Raw genomic sequence first — 18,497 nt, 5'->3', positions numbered from 1 at the left:
CACTATCTCCATTTTATTTTCATTTTTCCCAGTATCATGTCCAAAATGGGCCTGTTTAGTTCAAATCTAAATAATATATACGTATTCTGATGGGTGAATGACAACTTTCTGCGAAAAATGTCTGATTGTAGTCCATGACTGTCATTACACATTATTTGCAAAGCAAAAGACCATTCGTTAACATATTTGTTATACATTTTGCACCAATTATGTGAAATTATACACGTTTCCAGGTGGAGCTTTACTAAGGATTACTATTTTCATAGATCCTTTTTGATCCAAAACAAAAGTAGTAGTTGGAGGAATGTAGCGTTGAGAAGGTCAGATCCCATTAACCACTTACTGTGTACTTTTTCTTTTTTTTAATGTCACACAACAAGCTTCTGTGGAGTGAGGTGATGTTTGTCAAGCATATACAATTCAAATATCATATTTGATCAGGTGTTTATTCAACAGAACAGCTATTTCTCTACAAAAACAAAAATACGTACAAACAAATCACAGTGTCAAGTGTGCACTTTTTGTAAATCAAGTAAATATCAAACTATGAAATACTTCACAGGACACTGCTGCTTAAACGTTATTGAGGTATTTGAATTACCATTTGATGTGTTCAATGTGTTTTTTTCATGTATGTAGGCAGAAAATTGCAAGAGGTAGAAAGAGAATTATTTGCAACTGTAGTCACGACTTCTTACAAATATATCTGTCAATGTCAACATGTTAGTCAGCAGTCAAAGCGTCGCGACTCTTTTAAACAATACAAAAAAAAACCTTGGAGTACATGGGGAAAAAAACTCCAGAAAAAGAATATTACGTTTGAAAGGTCGATTTCATTTCATCAGCCATATTCAATGAACATGCTTTATTATGCTGTTTCATTCTTACTATGTCTTGACCTGAGAATTTATATGTTCCCGTGTACCTGTCTGAAAACAAAAAAGGATCAAATGTTGAAATGATTACTTAGCAAATAAAAAACTGAACAATTCACAACTATCCTTTTTATCTCTCAGTACGTCCACACCGTGTTCTTCAATGAAGCATTCAAATATTGGACAAAAAAAAATCAAATTCAACTGTGAACACATTTACAACCTCCCCAGACCATGATTCGTACACGCAAATTAGAATCTAGTTTTGAAAACAAAAAAAACATAAAGCACAATTCATTGAAATTATCGAAATGTGTATACTAAATATCATTCATTCACTCTGTACCGCGCATTCTCGTAAGGGCTGTTTTCAGGCGAAAAACAGACTACACCCCAGACTGGTCGCCAGTCAGCCATAAGGGACAAACGACCATTCGCACTCACAATCATACTGCCACCAGCGGGAATCGAGCCCGCGCCTGCCTGCACCGACGTGAGGCTTATTCGAAATACATATATTTTTAAGTAAAAATCATTATGACCATAATGTAAAATTTCTATTTCTCCTTTTCTTGCCCATCTATTGCAATTACAAACGCTCGATCTCATTTTCGTACATTATATGCAGATGTTGTATTATGTACCAAAACAGACCAATTTGCATTTCTATACATTACACCGTGAATGCGGCTCATTGTCAATTAAAAGGTCATACAGCAGAATTAAGAAAACAAATAAATTGCATCATCTAACGCAGTGCACCTTACTTATATCACTCAGCACTTTGTGTCTTATCCGCTCTAATTGGACTTCACTCGCAGTTCGACTTTCCATTCTGGCATCTTGTGACTTTGATCTGGTTGGACGTTTGTCTCGGCGTAGATCGAAATGGACGAGCAAAGCAGAAGGTCAAGGTGCTGCTTGAACTGCAGTCGTAGTTTCCATCCTGGTTGGAAATACAAAAAGAACTTGGAAGTTGATCAAATTTTCTCAAATCCAGTCATCATACATGCAGTTGTGACAGTGGTTTTCCTGCTTGAGGCTTGAAATTATGCGACCACTGTGCACCAGCGTGAATCAAAAAATTATTAAACACGAGTGTTGTAAACTACTTTTGAGACCGAGACAAAACTAAGAACATAAAATCCGATTTTAAAAAGCAGACATGGTTGAACAGTAAAAAAAAACTATTGAAATAATTCATAACCAAGCAGGTACTATAACATTTAGTTACGGGGTCATATTCTTTCATCCTTTGAGTTTTTGCTGGAAAAACCGTACAATCGTGTCTGAAGCGGCTATTGTGACAATTCCAATCTTGGAGACAAACTGAACTATTCCAAATCGCCAGTAGATGACAGCAAAGCACAAATACAGTGGTACCTCGAGATACGAGCTCAATGAGCTTGTATGTCGATTTACTCGTATCTCAATTGAACGTTTGCCATAGAAATGAACTAAAAACAAATTAATTCGTTCCAACCCGCTGAAAAAACACCATAAACAGGATATTGGATTGGAAAAACATTTCTATTTGTTCTAATTCGCCATCTATTAACAGAGTAACAAATAACTAGTGGTTATGAAGTTTAATAGTACTATTAGGGAGACTTTTTGCACGGCAACGCGATTGTAACATAACATAAACAAATTTAAATGAACTTGAATTACGATACAGACACACTCAAAGATAACTTTAATCTAACCTTACACTAAACTTAATTCTAATTTTGTTTTAAATTTTTATACCTATCTTCTCCCGGGTTGGCTCTATTTGCCCCGTCTCCACTCTGACTTTCAGCTGCAGCTAAAAGGAACCTATCGAGGGTTGTTTGCTTTTGTCTGCCCTTCAAAATATTCCGAAAATGATGCACACAAATGTCCTCACAATAGGATAACGCACGACCACCCACTTGCCAACGAGAAGTAGAATATACTCCTCTCATATTATCGAACAAGCTCCTCCGCCATTCTGCACTGACTAGGGGGGGCACTGAAAAAAATGCAACGCTCCGCCCAGTGCTCGTAGAGACATTCCATGAGGGAGTTGCGACGGGAAAAACAGTGCCCATGAATGTTCTTATGAGGAGCCTCCCGCATCCGCTGTATACTCGTATATCAAAATTTGTCTCGTATCTCAGGATAAATATTTGCTCAAACTTTTACACGTATCTCAAATTGCTCGTATGTCGTGGCACTCGTATGTCGAGGTATTACTGTACTTAAATTTTACTGCTAACCATGTAGGGTCTTTTCCAAGCATACTCATTAGGAAAAGGCTGGATTGAGGATTTGACCCACAGCTTATGTATTTGCAAAGATTTAGCAGAGTATGAGCCCTGATAGATCGTAGATTTATATGAGTCATAACTATGCAAAGGTTACAGATATTACTTCTGTGACTGGCCAGTTAAATACTGCCTATGTTTTACAGGCACTCAATGAAGGAGACATTGAAATGAACTCACCTCCGCCACAGTAGATCTCAAGCCATACGTGGCCCGGTTACGCCCGTTGGCCCGATTCTCTTTTGCTTGGGTGTGACTGACCTCCTCTCTTTGCCTCATGAACCTATGGTTGACGATGCCGGTCACGCTGTCGCTCCTCGACAACTGGGATGCAGTAGCCCTCACGGGAATGCTCTCTGGGCTACTCTTCATCTTCTGGGCTGAGCCAGGTACGGGTCTTTCTGCCCGACCGCTCACTCGACGAAGAAACTCGGTGACCAAACCCCCTGGGGATTTGTTGGGGGGCTTGAGGCTCTGGCCTGGGCAGTCGTTTAGAAGAAGACTGAGGTTCTGTCCTGCTGCAGATCTGTGACTCATTTGGCCAGACTGGCTTTGGTGATTCCACTGCGTTTGAATGCGAGTGTTTGATGAGGTCAAATTAGACGAGGAACCTGATGCTGATTGACTTCGGTACAATTTGGGGGACGAGGTAGCGAGCCTCGACCTCTCGGGTCTGCTTGTCAGTCTGTCCAGTGAAGCGGAGACACAGCGAGAGCGAGACGACACCAGGGGGGAGTCGCCCGCCCGAGAGGGACTGTTTCTCACCTGGGGTCCTTCAGTCTGCACGCCGACACTCACCATCAGCGGCCTCAAGTAAGTCTGAGTGCCAGAGCAGGCCACGTCCGCCCCCCGATTTTCCGATCGTGCTCTATTCACGCGCGAGCCGGCGTGAGCCGCCTGCCTCCAACTGGCCGCCATCTCCTTCATGTCGTCGCTCAGGTTGGCCGAAGAGCCCCCGCAGGGCGTTGAAAAGGAAGTGGGCGGCGTGCACCATGGAGACTGCGTGTCTACGGATTCTCCGTCGCTTTCGGAGCTTTGCTTGAGCTGAGCTATCTGGACTCGACGCTTGGACGGGGGACTGTAGTAAATGCGCAGAGCTGATTTATCTGGTGCAGTGTGGCTTCTCGACACGAACATCTGCTCAAAGTCGAGGTTGGGGAAGCTAAGCGGCATGATGAGATGGTCCCACGTCTTAACGGGCTGTTCTTGATCCAACAGAGCGGCCTGGAGACTTAGATAACACCAGTTTTTCCTCTTGTAAGAGTGTGGAGAAAGCTGCTTCTTAAGTTTCTGTCTTATGGCGCTGTATATCCTGCTAACACAGCAGGGGAAAACCACAACCAGAGAGAACTTAGTGGTTATGTGTGCAGTGTGTCCTTACATATAACACCACACACGTACTAAATATTGTGATCTATTAAATATGCATTTTTCCTGAACATTTAGAAATATTGTATATTCTCCAAAAGTAGACCCAACAGCTATGATCACACATTTTGTAAGGCCAGAACTGTTTTATGCAGTCATTGACAAATATTTGCGCAGTCGACTTATAGTAAACGTTGTCGTCTATTATAAAGAGAGCAGAGATATCAAAGTATTTGTCATTAATGTGTAAGAATTTGTAACAGAAGTATGACAGTATGATAAATGATTTGCCCCACGTTGATTTCCTCGGTGCTTTGTTCTGACTGACACATTGATTTTGTTTTCCCAAAGAAGATGTTAAAACCAATTTTCGGCTGAAACTGTTGGCAAGCGGCGTAGGGCTTTCCAACGTATACGTTGAAAAATACTTATCGCTCGACCTATTGAATTTAGAAACTTCATCGGTCATTTTGTTCTTCCTCGCAGGTCTAAACTGCTAAATTTTCACAGAAAGGCTACCTAATCGACCCCTTGTTTTTCCCTTAAAACATCTCTAATTTTAATGTAGAAATCACTAACCTGTCCCGATCAGGGTTTCCTTCATCAGCGATGACACAGCTGACAGCACACTAAAAATGAGAAAAGATGAGAAATTATGATGATGCTTCACACTTCACCCGTGAACCCTTCATGCCCGAATAGCATGGTTTCAGTGCATTTTCATACAGCAGATTGTATTCATCAATTTCATCACACGCAGTTTCTGCGTGTGATGACAAGTAGGCTTTTGTGTTGTGGTAATGACGACATGGCCTATGTCCGATTATTATTATTATTTGAACCCTTGGCCTGTTTGGCCGCAGCCACAGAAGGAGATTAGCCCCAATACTTTGGCGAGAGTCCGCCTGAGGCGCAGCCAAGTGGGCGCACTGCCAGTGAGACGGATCACTGGCGCTACAACCCGCCTTGTCCTCACCTCAGCTGCCTTATTCTGGACACGGGACCGGTCTTCGAGAGTTTCCTCCTGGAGGTCAGCGCCAATGCTTTGCAACAAACCTTGCAATAAGGTCAGACGCTTAGCCTTCGCCTGAATCAAATACGTTCACAGAAAGCATATATGACACAAAGTTTTTAGATCTTGGATTAGTTTTTCTTAAACGGTAAAGGTTGTATTGAAACGGCGGGGAAAGAACATTGGATCACCTCTTTTGATTCTGGTACCGACTCTTGGCACCACCGATGGAGGATCCACAGAATCTTCATCGCTACCTGCATTTTCAGGTCCCATTTGAAGGGCGAGCTTTGTGTCATTTGTTTCGCTCGCTCATTCTTGTCTACGTGTAGAACTTGATCACCACATTCCTGCTTTCCTGGCGACTCCCGTAAAGCTAGATTGGCAGCGCAATCTCCACTAAAAGATGAGAACAAGTTGGAACCCCAAACTTCCTGGTGAGAGCAATTTTGCCCATTCAGAAACATCTCCATCCTCACAATGAAAGCCTGCAGCATGGCCTGCAGAAGTTCCAACGCTTCACTCAAAGGCCCCGGGAAGACTAACGACGGTGGTGAGCTACAGCCATTTTGGGGTGGAGTTCTCATGAGCTGGATAGCAGAACTCAAAATGCTGGAATGATCTCGAAGAGCGGCGAAAGTTGAGTAATCCGTGGCGGTCGTCGCTGTCCGGCTGCCGTCGGGCGACTTGTTGGCAATGCTCTCCGACGGGTCCCCCTCGCCCCCCACGGGTCCTTCTCTTGTAATGTGACAGGAAGGGAGCTGCCCTTCGGTCTGCCCTTGGCTCCATGCCAACGTCATTTCCACTGCTGTCTTTTCATCGTGCGCGGCGCTTGCCGTTTTCAAACTCGGACCCCTTTCCTTTCGGTTCTTCCTCAAAGTGTAAGGTGATAGACGTTGTTCTAAAACATTCTTGGTGTCCTCCTCCTCCATCCTTCCCTCATCTCTTTCTGTCAAATCCTGCATTTCTGCTCGCAGCCCACGGTTCTCCACCTCCAGCTCGACAATGCGTCGGCTCAAGAGCATAGCCTCCTCTTCCACCAGTTTTAAGTGAACTTTGACCTCCGCCTCCCTGGCATAGGGGGATTTTTGTCTGCCCTCGGGCAACTGGGAGGCATCCAAATCGCCGTACGCTGAGCGGTACCTGAGCAGCTGCTCGCGCATGACCTCATTCTCCGACACCAATTTTGTGAGCTTCTTACACATGAGAGCCAATTCTTCTTTGGCAAAATGGAGTTGGCATCTGACATCGTTGTCATCCTGCAGTGAAGGAAGGCCCAATATTAAAAAGTGCTTTTGAGGGTTTTGCGCCTTTACGAAGGATGAACCCTCAAAATCAGGAACGCAGTACATTGCGTGAGGTATGGCATGACATATAAAAAAAAAACCTTACACAAGACAGAACAAAAACAAACCTCAATCTGTTGAGAGAGCCGCCGCTCGGTTTTGCCGGCTGTTGATCTGTTGTTTCGCTTCTTTATAAAACTCTGTGAAATAAAACAACCCAAGTTGTGACTTCAATCATTTCCTGTTTGACATAAAAAATAGCAGGAACTTTTTGTTGTTGTTGCATGTTCCTAAACATGCAATCCCCTCAATCAGGAAAAACCTTTCTTTATGACCTAAGCCTTTTCCACACACCTGAAACAGTGCTTTCATTCAATTTCTGAACCACTTTATCCTCATCAGCGTCGCAGGGGAAGAGACTGCCATGCACACTCACACCTATACCTAGGAGCAATTTAGAGTGTCCAATCAGCCTACCATGCATGTTTTTGGAATGTGGGAGGAAACTGGAGTACCCGGAGGAAACCCACGCAGGCCCGGGGAGAATAGGGAAGCTATAATGTAGCTAGCGTCCCAACTTGGTCATATCAATTGCACTTAAGGTCTAAAATTTGGAAATGCACAGTAGGACCCACAAATAAAAGCACGTTAGTCATCTTTAAATACAATCTATTGTGCTTTTCTATAACAACATTTGTTTAGATGTATTTTTCAACAGCTTTATTAAAATATTTGATTCATCTCTTATTCCTGGTGGCTCATCTGAATAATGGTTAGGCATTTAATCCGATCAGAACTGGTGCAAAACATGCTTATTGTCAGAGTCGCAGACAGCAAGTCCAGATGCAGTGTGAGAGTTGCCAATGCTCAAAGTGGGTTTTGGGTTCCTGGATGAGGTAATCTAAGTGGATTTTCCCTGCAAGCAGCTGTCCAAGACTGAGCTCGGGCCAAAGTAGAGAATCCTGGATTAAAGCAGGCATGTGCCACAAGTGAAGAATCCATCAAGGGTAAAAACAAGGTGAAAAAACTGACAATCCAAGTGTGTAAGGGTTGCCTATCAGGAAAAGCACATTCAATGATGGTCGTACTGTAGGTCACGATGTCGGCACGCTAACTCCCACTTTGCTGGATGCCATAATACATGCTGATCCCGAATTAGCTGGGCTTAAAAGAGGCAGAAAAGCCTGGGTCTATTTTGGTAATCTCTTTCTCTCTCTCTGACTTGCTTGCGCCCTCCACTCCCTTTTCTCCTCGATCGAGGATGTCAGCTGCGCTCTGAGGTCAGACTTCAGCATACCGAGCCACCGCACCCAGCCATCGCGGCCGGCACCGGGCAGCTGCCGGCCCAGCCCCTGCGCTCGTATCACCGTGTCCTTCGGAAGAGGGGGCGGCTGTCTGGGCTAGGCGCAGCTGCGAGGGCTCACCACAGGCTTCTCGCCATGGCTTTTGGAATTTGCCCGTATATGGGCATCGAATGCGTTATTTTAGCTGCGTAAAATATCTCACCTCTCTGAGTTTCTCCAACTCGGCCTGCAAGACATGTTTGGCCACCTCCAGTTCCTGAGTCTTCTCTCGAAGCATTTCATTCTCCCATTCCAAGTGGCCATTCTTCTTCTGCACAACCTCCAGCTCGTTGTACAATCGCAAGGAGGCGCTCTTCGCAACCTGCGTGAAAAGCGGTTAATGACATGTTCAGCAAATGATCGGCATCTCAGGCGATCCCTCTCGGTTTTACGAGGAGACTGACTTTAATATCGTGTTCAAGAGTTCTGATCAGCTCCCCGTCCACCTGCCCCGTCTGGGCCACTCTGATGCTGCGCCGCTCAGCTTTACGGAGACGGTACTGGAGGATGCGACACGTCTTGTTGGCCTGCTCCAGTTGCTGGCGCAGATTTTGCAGCTGCCGCGTCTCCTCCTCCTGGAACATGTCGCGCATCTCCAACATCTCGCAGCGCAGCTCCTCCACCTCATCCTGTTTCAAGCATCATTTCTAACTGCATTTCATGTCATTTATCCTTTATTCTTCACAAGTATTATGTTAGTTTTTCCTACTACTACTTCCGCTAACTATGGATTTTATGACAATACACCATTGAATCTCATGTTTGTCTATTATACTAAGTCCACCCGATTCGATTCCAGAGCCTGAGATCGATTTATAATACTACAATATTACGTACACAATGAACTGCATTGCCAAAAGCAATAAAAAATACAAAGCACGATGGACGTTTTTGAAAATTAATGACCATGTCGCATCATCTTATCTTATCTCTCTAATATTTTTTCCCCTCAACCAATCAATTTATGGATCCAAATCCATGTAATGTTACTCTCCTACACTCTACTCCAGTGGTCCCCAACTGTTTTTCACCGCGGACTGGTAAAGCTCTTTCTATTTTCTCCCAGACTGGCTAATGGGGAGGGTGTCAACTTAAGACAAAATTGTGCGGGGTCTACGATGGCAAAAAAAAGTCCCAAGCATAATAGCAATTATTTATTATTATTATAACAACTGTTCTCATTTCAAGTAGGAGGGCGAGATTGAAAATGTTAATATTTATCACTCTTGGGGACCACCGCTCTACTCCACAAATCTGGTGACTCGCACTGGATTCCCATTCAAAATATGTGATTGTAACATCCCTCCAATTGCCAAGTTTGCCATTATCATGAAGATTCCTCGTTTATCGTTGTCCTGGCAGTAAAACATGATCATTTATTGACAACCCTGAGTTTGACGCATATGGCAGTCAACGGAGCAAATGAGGTGACGAGTAAATTCAATTAAAGAGGCTTACCCTCAAATACTCATTCTCTGACCTTACATCTTCCACCTCCCTGACCAGGTCATCGGTGGTCTCGGCCATAATGAGATCCATAAATGCCCCCGAGGACTTGCCCAAAGCGAGGTCTCCTCCGGCGGCGACATCCACCGGGGAAGAGCAGGCGATCCGCGCGGCTTGACCTCGCCGTTTGCCGTCGTCTTTGCCCCCGCTGACCGGTCCCTCCTCGTAAGCTCCCCCGTCAGCCCAACTTAATTCTTTGTCGCTGACGGAAGAGTCGCGCTTGTTGCCCTCGCATGTCCAATCGGACATTTCTGAGCTACTCTCGGAGGAAGTCTTCCCCGAGAAGCAGCCGGAGTCTTTGGCCAGGTCCTCGGAAGTGTTGCTGGCGTCAGACAGTTTCCTCCGGTCACCGGGGCTTCTCTTCCGACATGGTGCGGCGGGGCAGCCAGGACGTTTTCCCGTTGATTTCACCGAGTCTCCATGATTTACCGATGCTCCTCTTTGTTCACCAATTATTAAGTTGTCTTTGCATTTGGGCTCTTTGGGCTTTCTTTGGACGGTTCCCTGTTGGGACACCTTAGATGTCTTCTGGCTCCGGGGCGCACTCTTTACGGATTTGTTCCGTTCTCGGTTCATCGTGTCGCGACACTGTCCCTCTTTTTTATGCCAGGAAGGGGAAAAAAGATAGGCTTCTTCACCTTGTAGTCGCCATGACGTGGTATGAAAGTGCGTTGATCTAAAGCACTATGCATGTGGTCAATCACAGCTGGCAGACCACTACACTATAAATCGGTCAAGACGGTATCGGTTCATGACGTTTCCGGTCTTGAATTCAAAATAAAAAATAAATCGAATTTTGAGAACTACTCCAAACATTATTCAAAAGTACCCACGGCTAAAAACAATGTATATTTTATATTTTTCCCTCAAATGTGTGTGCAAATCCCAACTTATTTTTGTTGTTGACTACCTATTATTATGTTGTTGTTGAGTACTTATTATGTTGACTACTTATTTATTACTGATGTATTAATTATTTATTGTTATTATTTATTTGTCTGTTTGTTTGTTGTTGTTATTTGTGCACTTCGTGGTGAAGCTTTAAATTTCATTATACATGTATAATGACAATAAAAGCATTCAAATCAATTCAATTCAGTTCACTACTACTGTAACAAGCACTTTGGTTCCAGTATTCTATTTCTATCCAACTAAATTGGTAACTACTTAAATATAGTAATTAATGTGATGTTTCACCTTTTACAAAATAGTTATGCTACTAAGGATAATAACAACGTTGCCCATATTCCTTTTCATTTAAGAAATAACGCGTTTGCAAATAAATGGAGCTTGTCCAACATTTTCACTATGTTTTTCATATGTAAGCCAGAAGATGGCGTTGTGAGCTAAATAATGCAATTCTAATTCCAGTTAGGCTGGAATCGGCTCCAGCACCCCCCGGGACTCTTGTGAGGAGGACAGCTAGTTCTGAAAATGAATTAATGGATCAAATACACAGACATATGGTATTTATATACATACCCTCACCGAATCAATTAAGTATTATTAGTTTAACTTTCAGGATTATATCAAATGTCCAGACTTGATTGTGATTGGCTGATACTGACGTCAGTCATGATGTCCTTCCCGCCCACTTCCGCACATCGGAAAGGCTGAACTGACCGTCCTCGACTGTTTACGTTTGCAGATCACTCATTGGAATTCGAATCACAGGTACATTTCCGTGACCTCGATCTACATTCCCATGGCAGTAACCTCTTTCTCTCGACTTGTTTCAAAGTGCACCGCAAACCTTAGCTAACGTCCCCGGAGACGTTTTGACTCACTACAGTCGCTAGGTGCTAGTTAGCTATTTAAACGTGCTAGTTCGTAGGCAGCTGTCTACCGGCCGCCTGTTAACCAAACCGCCCGGTCGTCCTTCCGTGTTTTTCCAGACGCTGCGATGGTCGGAGGGAGTCCGGTCTGGGGGCTTGCTAGTGACTTTCAACATGACTTGTGATTGACTGTATCTTCTCGACCACTATGAACAGCGAGGAGGAGTTTTACGACGCCGAAACAGGTGAGACATGACAGCTGTCAATTCAAGTATCGTCATTGCATCCTCACCTTTTCATATCCTGACATCCGGCTAACACACAACGTCAATTTTAAACATACAGCGCACATTTCAATAGACAGAAAACTAAATAAAATCCAGTTGGGATATATATGAGGATCACCGTTTTATTAACCAACTTGTTGACTGCCATTGACGGCCGTAGACCTTCTGGCCCCTCCCAGTTCAAACAGGTTGGACGTCTATTGCCGTCGATGGCACTGAAACATGTTTACTGGCAGTCCTTCAAGTTGTAATGTTTTGGACGTCTGTTGCCCTAATTGGCTAGGACGGCCAACACTTTCATTTTAAAATAGTAGCTTTTCTATTAGGGAACTCAACAAGCAATTCCAACGGTCGTGTGACACTGCATTCCCTAAAAAGGAAGTGAATTGTGAAATGAAATAAAACAGGAACTTTGCAACATGAATCACATGTGAATGTAAAAATTTAAAAAATACAATTGCAAAAATACCTTGATTTATTCATAACTCGCAATGATTGATTTTCCATTCAAATTCAATATTCATGTATTGAATTATTAAAACACATAACATACTATAACGTACAAAAACACAGATGTTACAAACTATTCAGTTTACTTATACACAATTTGTCAGAGTATCATAATAATCTTTATACTTTTAATGAAAGCTGATTCTTGAGCAACAATGCTCAATTTTAGAGGACACTGTCAAAGAGGTAATCATTGAACAATATTTCTATTAAGCTTTGGCACATTTGTGTACAATTTCAATAATTGGACAATAGCCCAGTTCCCTCTTTGTAGTACTGTTTTTGTTCCTAACAATCTTGCGCTCCATACTTCAGCCCGGTTGATGGCGATAACATAGCAAACGAGCTGGTTTGACAAGTGACATGAATTATTTTACTTTCTGTTCCTAATCTCACCTTTTTGGGGAATTTCTTTATTCTTTGTAAAGCCTGCTTTACTAAAAAAAACGAATCAGTATCATACATATACCAGTTAGTGTCTGTCACTTGTCGTGCAATGATGAGAGTAATGGTCTCCATTCAGGGCTGGAGTCAGACGATTCCTTGGAGGTCAGTTTCAAGGACGCTCTGGTGTTCGACGGTAGCGCGCAAGTCCCCGGTGGCTCTGCTACAAATCACCATGCAGCGTGGCGGCGGAGGTGAGAAATCACGCATGATAGCCGCTTTCAATACTTTCAATTAATTTATGGTCTCGGAATCTGTAGTGAGCCAACCCTTACAATTGAATCACTGCATGACATTGTTTTTAGGGTTTGGGGCTCCATATTATTTTCCGATCAATAGAAAGAAATTTAGTTTCTGCTCTTTTTTTAATTTATTTTATTTACCTAGGAAAACTCTTCCTGCCGAAACAATCAGCAGACCCAATTTCAGCGTGACAAGCATTTTGAGGAAATGTATCGGCATGGTGAGTCTTACCCACATTTAAAATGCATTTTCCTATTTGAACGCTCGTGATAGTTTGACAACTTTTCATTCTTTTGATGAAATTTACCTTAGAAGCTGACGTGTACACATGAAGTATACATTTATTATCCTGACTCGTCCTGATTATGTTGCTTGCAACTAAACCGTTTGTCTATATTTGGTTCTGGAAATCACATTTTTGGATCATCAGAAGGCCCAAAATAGCTCAAGCAGCATTACGCGGGATCAAGGATTCACAACCAAATCCCCCCACTGTTTTATCAATGTTCTTTAATGTTTTGTTGCCGCAGGAGCTGTCCAAAATAGCCATGCCAATTGTGTTTAATGAGCCACTCAGCTTCCTCCAGAGACTCTCCGAGTACATGGAACACACACACCTCATCCACAGAGCCTGCAGTTTGCCAGACTCGATAGACCGCATGCAGGTTAGATCCTCTAACGAGAGACCGTCAATACATTAGTAGGCTGTGAAGGAGATGAACAAGGTTTTGATAATACTTGTCATTTTTGGCAGAGGAGGCTGCAATGTCATTGCAATGTGAAAAGATTTCAGATCTCATTGGTTTGAGTTGCGAGTGTGGTCGTAGAGCAAATTGAACTTGTATCGCAAGTCGCGACTGCATTTAAAATGGTTTGTCAGATGTGAAATCATTCATTTCAATGTAGTCTTTTCTCTGGTTCACGATATCACAACAGGTCGTTGCTGCTTTTGCCGTTTCGGCTGTAGCATCTCAATCGGAACGGACTGGAAAGCCATTTAATCCTTTACTGGGGGAAACCTTTGAGCTCACAAGGTATTGACGCAAGTTTATGCGTCTTCACAAAAAAAGCCAAATGGCTTGGATGATCTCTTATTGTTTTTATTAAGGGAGGAAGAAGGCTACAGATTGATCTCAGAGCAGGTGAGCCACCACCCGCCTGTCAGTGCCTTCCACGCAGAGTCTCTGAAGCAAGAATTCGCATTCCATGGATCGGTTTACCCCAAACTCAAGTTCTGGGGCAAAAGTGTGGAGGCCGAGCCCAAAGGCACCATGACGCTGGAGTTACTAAAGTGAGAAATTGTGTGTATACATTTGGAAAGCTTTGAGGAATGTCTTGAATGATTTGCATGTGGGGATGCTTTCAATGTTCTCTGCTGTCTTTTGGCAAGTGTGCATGAAATTGATGTCATGTTATCTCGCTCGTCCTCATCCAACAGAGCTTTTTGGAATTCTTACCAACAAATCATTGTCACTTTCGCAGCATTACAGATGCTCGGGAATTATCGAACTGTAATGACAGTTTATGTAACAAAACTGACAACTGTGGGGTCGCTGCAGTTATGCTCATAATTTTTGTCTTTTCTATCATTTTCTGAATAAAACAATCTCGTATTTATTAACCCTAAACTCCTATTGTAATTGAAATCTATACAAAGATTATCTAATAATTGTTTTCTACACTTTGATTAAACGCACAGATGACTCGATAGAGGATGATGTAAATCAGAAAACAGCTGAAATGGCACTCATTTGGACAATTCCAATGATTTTTACATCATTAAAACAATTGTAGTTGATAAATTCCATAATTCATAATATACATTTGCATTACACATGAAGATAATTTGCAGCTTTTATGGAATGCTAAAGAAATCTGACAAGATTTATTGTGGAGACGCTTCAAATGAAACTATAGTTAATTCCACTATGAGGAAAACGTATCAGGACAAAACTTTTGACGTTTTTTCTCAGAACAATGAAACTGTCAGGGTAATATTGAAGATGGTGTGAATTTCTTTCAGACATAAAGAAGCATACACGTGGACCAACCCAATGTGCTGCATTCATAACGTCATCATCGGAAAGCTCTGGATCGAGCAGTATGGAACGGTAGAGATTGTTAACCACAGGTACGGCGACAGATGATTCTTCAGTAAAAGTAGATCTATTTCAAATATCAGGCTATTGATCTTGTGCTTATGGTCATTCAGCACGGGAGAAAAGTGTGTGTTGAATTTCAAACCGTGCGGAATGTTCGGGAAAGAGATGCACAAAGTGGAGGGTTATATACAAGACAGAAGGTAAGAGGCGCCACTTCATCATGTTGGCTGTGCCAGAAATCATTTTCGCCATCTGGTTTGTCTCTTCTTTTGGGCCAGTAAGAAGAAACGGTGCATCATTTACGGCAAGTGGACCGAGTGCATGTACAGCGTGGAGCCCAGGGTTTATGAAGCATACAAGAAGGCTGACAAAAAGGCAGGAGCAGACTCAAAGAAACAGAAGCAGGTGAACGACAGATGGAATGTGGAAGTCAAAGGGACTCGGGTCGTGTGGCTAGTATTTACAAGATGTTTAGTGTCAGGGATTAGCTTGGCTGTAAAAGAGAGACGTCGCAGATGTACTGGTCAAGTTTATAGACAAGGTTGTCTGCAATTGACGGTGATAAAGGTCCAATCCAGGCTGGCAGCGGAAAATCGCATGAGGGTGACATTCAGTAGTGTCAAGAGTAGGATTTCACTTGGTCAAAATGTATAGTAATTTATTTTTTTTTCTTTCTTTTTTAAAAGCACATTTGTTAGTTAACAGGTTAGATACTGAGATACTGAATCCTCTCTGATGAAACAAGATTGTTCCCATGTTTGACTTGTTTTTTTCAGTCCAAACCCCAGATTCTTTGAATTCATTTTTCTTTTCTTTCACAATAACATGCAGTGGCATGAGTAAGCAGGTAAGATAACAACATTGTATTTGGTATCTGTAGTGTGCTGCTGCTGTTATGTCGGAAATGTAGTGTATGAGTAGCTCATTGCCAGCACTAACCCATAATGCCTTGCAATGACATGCATTGTTGCTTGAGAAATGCGTATAATTTGTGGCAAGTGCATTTCTGTGACTCGGCTGTTTATATTAAATGTGGGAATTACACACAGGATACAATAGAGTTGGTAAATATTCTGTGTGTGTGTGTGTTTGCAGGAAAGTAATTGTGAAGATGAGAATGCGGTGCAAGAGACTGTGACTGTGATACCAGGAAGTGCCTTACTCTGGAGGATTTCGCCAAGTCCTGCTCACTCGGCAAAGGTGGACATCGGATGCGCGGTTAAACCTCAGAGAGCTCATGACTCACGTCAAGTCTTTTAATCTCCTTCAGATGTACAATTTTTCCAGCTTTGCCGTGACCCTCAATGAGCTGGAGCCCGGCATGGAGCGACTAGTGGCGCCTACCGACTGCCGGCAGAGGCCGGACATCCGAGCCATGGAGAGCGGAGACCTAGGTATCGGCGCTTGTCAAATTTGGACCCATCACGGATTTTTTTGAATTGCTTCTGCAGTCCTAACTTGGTGTACGTACGCAGACACGGCAAGTGCGGAAAAAGAGCGCCTGGAGGAGAAACAGAGGGCTGCGCGCAAAGAGCGATCCAAGGAGGAAGAGGAGTGGTCGACTAGGTATCAAGATCTCAAAAATAAAATGTCTCACACTCATTGGAAATGACAGCAATTGGGTGAAGCTACTACTACTGAAGTGAGGGAATATTTTCTTTTAACAATTGTGAGTTTCTCAGTGATGCATCCCATGGGAAAATAGAAATTTGTGAAACCATCATATTATTTATTATCTTGCTATCACCGTGCTATTAAGCCAATGAAGCTAGTATGTGTATGCTGACATTGAGTTTTTTTTCTTTTTTGGCTGACACCCCTTAGGTGGTTTCGACTGGGAACCAATCCTCATACTGGTGCTGAAGAGTGGCTGTACACAGGTGGATACTTTGACCGAAACTTTGCTGACTGTCCCAGCATTTACTGATAATAGATGTTCTCACTTGATTTTTCTCCGAATCTTAAAATAAGTGTGAAGTATGGGGTGGGTCTGAAGTAGCATTTGACCTGATCATTTCCGAGATGGTGCACGGTAAAGGTTCTCTCGCAAGTTGACCTATTGTAGAAGTTGACCGCTATTCTTACCCTTAATATGCTCTACTACTAATCATAGTCCGAATAGAGTAAATGTTACACAGCTGTCAGGATTTTAAACCACTTGTGTAAGCTCTGTAGGACACGACATGAGACATGTCTGTATACGTTTAAATACTAAACTCCAATGTATACACACCATCAATGTACGGTAAATTACATTTTGCTCAAATGTCAGGGTTTATTTAAATAACACTATGTTTTTGTGATCTCTTATAGAACATTAAAAAACGTTTCCTCACTTTGTTGCAAACTTACAAAACAGATCTGTTTTCGAAGTAAAATGTTTTTGTTACAATATTCTGTTGTCTGGTGCAGCTGATGATGTGAAAGATTTAAAGGTTAAAGCAAAAAAAATTCTTGCGAACTGAGGGACAATTCAAACAAAACTTTAATGCAAAGGGATCATGGGCATTTTTTTTGTTTAACCGAAAGCTGTGACTGTATAATTGAGATTTTTTTTAATCTTTTACAAAAATAACAATAATCCCGAAATACAGATATGATTTTTTTCTTCTGACAACCACAGTCCTATGTCAGAACAGGGCCAGAATCTATGCAAAATATGAAACGTGTAAACATTTAATTCCATCGTGTCATCACCACTGCATGATTGTCTATTTAATGTGAAACAGGGCACTTATTGGAAAATGTTCCTTTTTGTTACAGATCATTAATATTGCCTAAAACTGCCCAGCAGAAGGCTCACTGTTCTATGCACGTATTGTTTGTTGAACTATTTAGTTCCAAGTACTTTCAACCCTGCTTACACTAAAGATGCAGGTTCATATGCTTCATGATGAGGATGTTGATCTATTTGAGTGTTTACATACTGTATGTTCAGTGATGATCCCTCTGTCTCAAGACACATCCACACCCAAACCAGGTATACTAAAGAATACATTAAAATATGGACTATAAAAATGAAGGGATTCTGTCTATTTTTTTACTCTGTCTTATAAAAAGACTACCAAGGGCAAATGAGATACCTCTTATAACAGTGTAACACAACATCAATACCAACGCTAAAGTTTTCACTTAACCCTTTCATGCACGCATTATATTTTTCCCTGTAATAAATAAATAAATATATATATATATATATATATATATAATATATATTATATTATATTATATATATATATATATATATATATATATATATATATATATAATATATATTATATTATATTATATTATATATATATATATATATATATATATATATATATATATATATATATATATATATATATATATATATAATATATTATATATAAAATCACTGCGTTCTCTACCAAACGTGAAACGTCACATCTTGGCCAATCAAGAGAACGCACGTGACTTTGTTCTCCAATACCAGT

The 18,497-nt window shown here is 42.0% G+C and overlaps 2 protein-coding genes across 6 annotated transcripts; one reads left to right on the top strand and one right to left on the bottom strand.

The window, feature by feature from the left end:
- Positions 1 to 425: 425 nt before the first annotated feature.
- LOC144073028 (uncharacterized) lies at positions 426 to 10,416 on the bottom strand. 2 transcript variants are annotated; one of them, XM_077598532.1, is made up of 9 exons: positions 9,631 to 10,416; positions 8,577 to 8,801; positions 8,336 to 8,494; positions 6,958 to 7,029; positions 5,735 to 6,802; positions 5,508 to 5,618; positions 5,111 to 5,160; positions 3,344 to 4,478; positions 426 to 1,821 (listed from the first exon to the last, which is right to left on the bottom strand). In XM_077598532.1, exons 1-9 carry the CDS (start codon positions 10,252 to 10,254, stop codon positions 1,687 to 1,689), a joined length of 3,579 nt encoding a protein of 1,192 aa, XP_077454658.1. In that variant the 5' UTR covers positions 10,255 to 10,416; the 3' UTR covers positions 426 to 1,686. The 2 variants fall into 2 exon arrangements, with proteins under 2 accessions (XP_077454658.1, XP_077454667.1); XM_077598541.1 differs by having other exon boundaries at positions 3,344 to 4,475.
- Positions 10,417 to 11,235: 819 nt separating this feature from the next.
- Positions 11,236 to 18,061, top strand: LOC144079887 (oxysterol-binding protein-related protein 2-like). Of its 4 annotated transcripts, none has more exons than XM_077608322.1 (14): positions 11,236 to 11,352; positions 11,574 to 11,698; positions 12,774 to 12,888; positions 13,082 to 13,157; positions 13,468 to 13,602; positions 13,874 to 13,971; positions 14,046 to 14,228; positions 14,961 to 15,068; positions 15,150 to 15,239; positions 15,318 to 15,444; positions 16,135 to 16,239; positions 16,310 to 16,433; positions 16,515 to 16,605; positions 16,864 to 18,061. In XM_077608322.1, exons 2-14 carry the CDS (start codon positions 11,662 to 11,664, stop codon positions 16,964 to 16,966), a joined length of 1,392 nt encoding a protein of 463 aa, XP_077464448.1. In that variant the 5' UTR covers positions 11,236 to 11,352; positions 11,574 to 11,661; the 3' UTR covers positions 16,967 to 18,061. The 4 variants fall into 4 exon arrangements, with proteins under 4 accessions (XP_077464448.1, XP_077464446.1, XP_077464444.1 ...); XM_077608320.1 differs by having other exon boundaries at positions 13,862 to 13,971; XM_077608318.1 differs by having other exon boundaries at positions 13,844 to 13,971.
- The last annotated feature ends 436 nt before the right edge of the window (positions 18,062 to 18,497 follow it).

Source organism: Stigmatopora argus, chromosome 1, assembly GCF_051989625.1.
Source record: "Stigmatopora argus isolate UIUO_Sarg chromosome 1, RoL_Sarg_1.0, whole genome shotgun sequence".
NCBI classification, from domain to species: domain Eukaryota; kingdom Metazoa; phylum Chordata; class Actinopteri; order Syngnathiformes; family Syngnathidae; genus Stigmatopora; species Stigmatopora argus.
The sequence above is the reverse complement of the archived record's forward strand: the minus strand, read 5'-3'. Positions and strand labels throughout refer to the sequence as shown.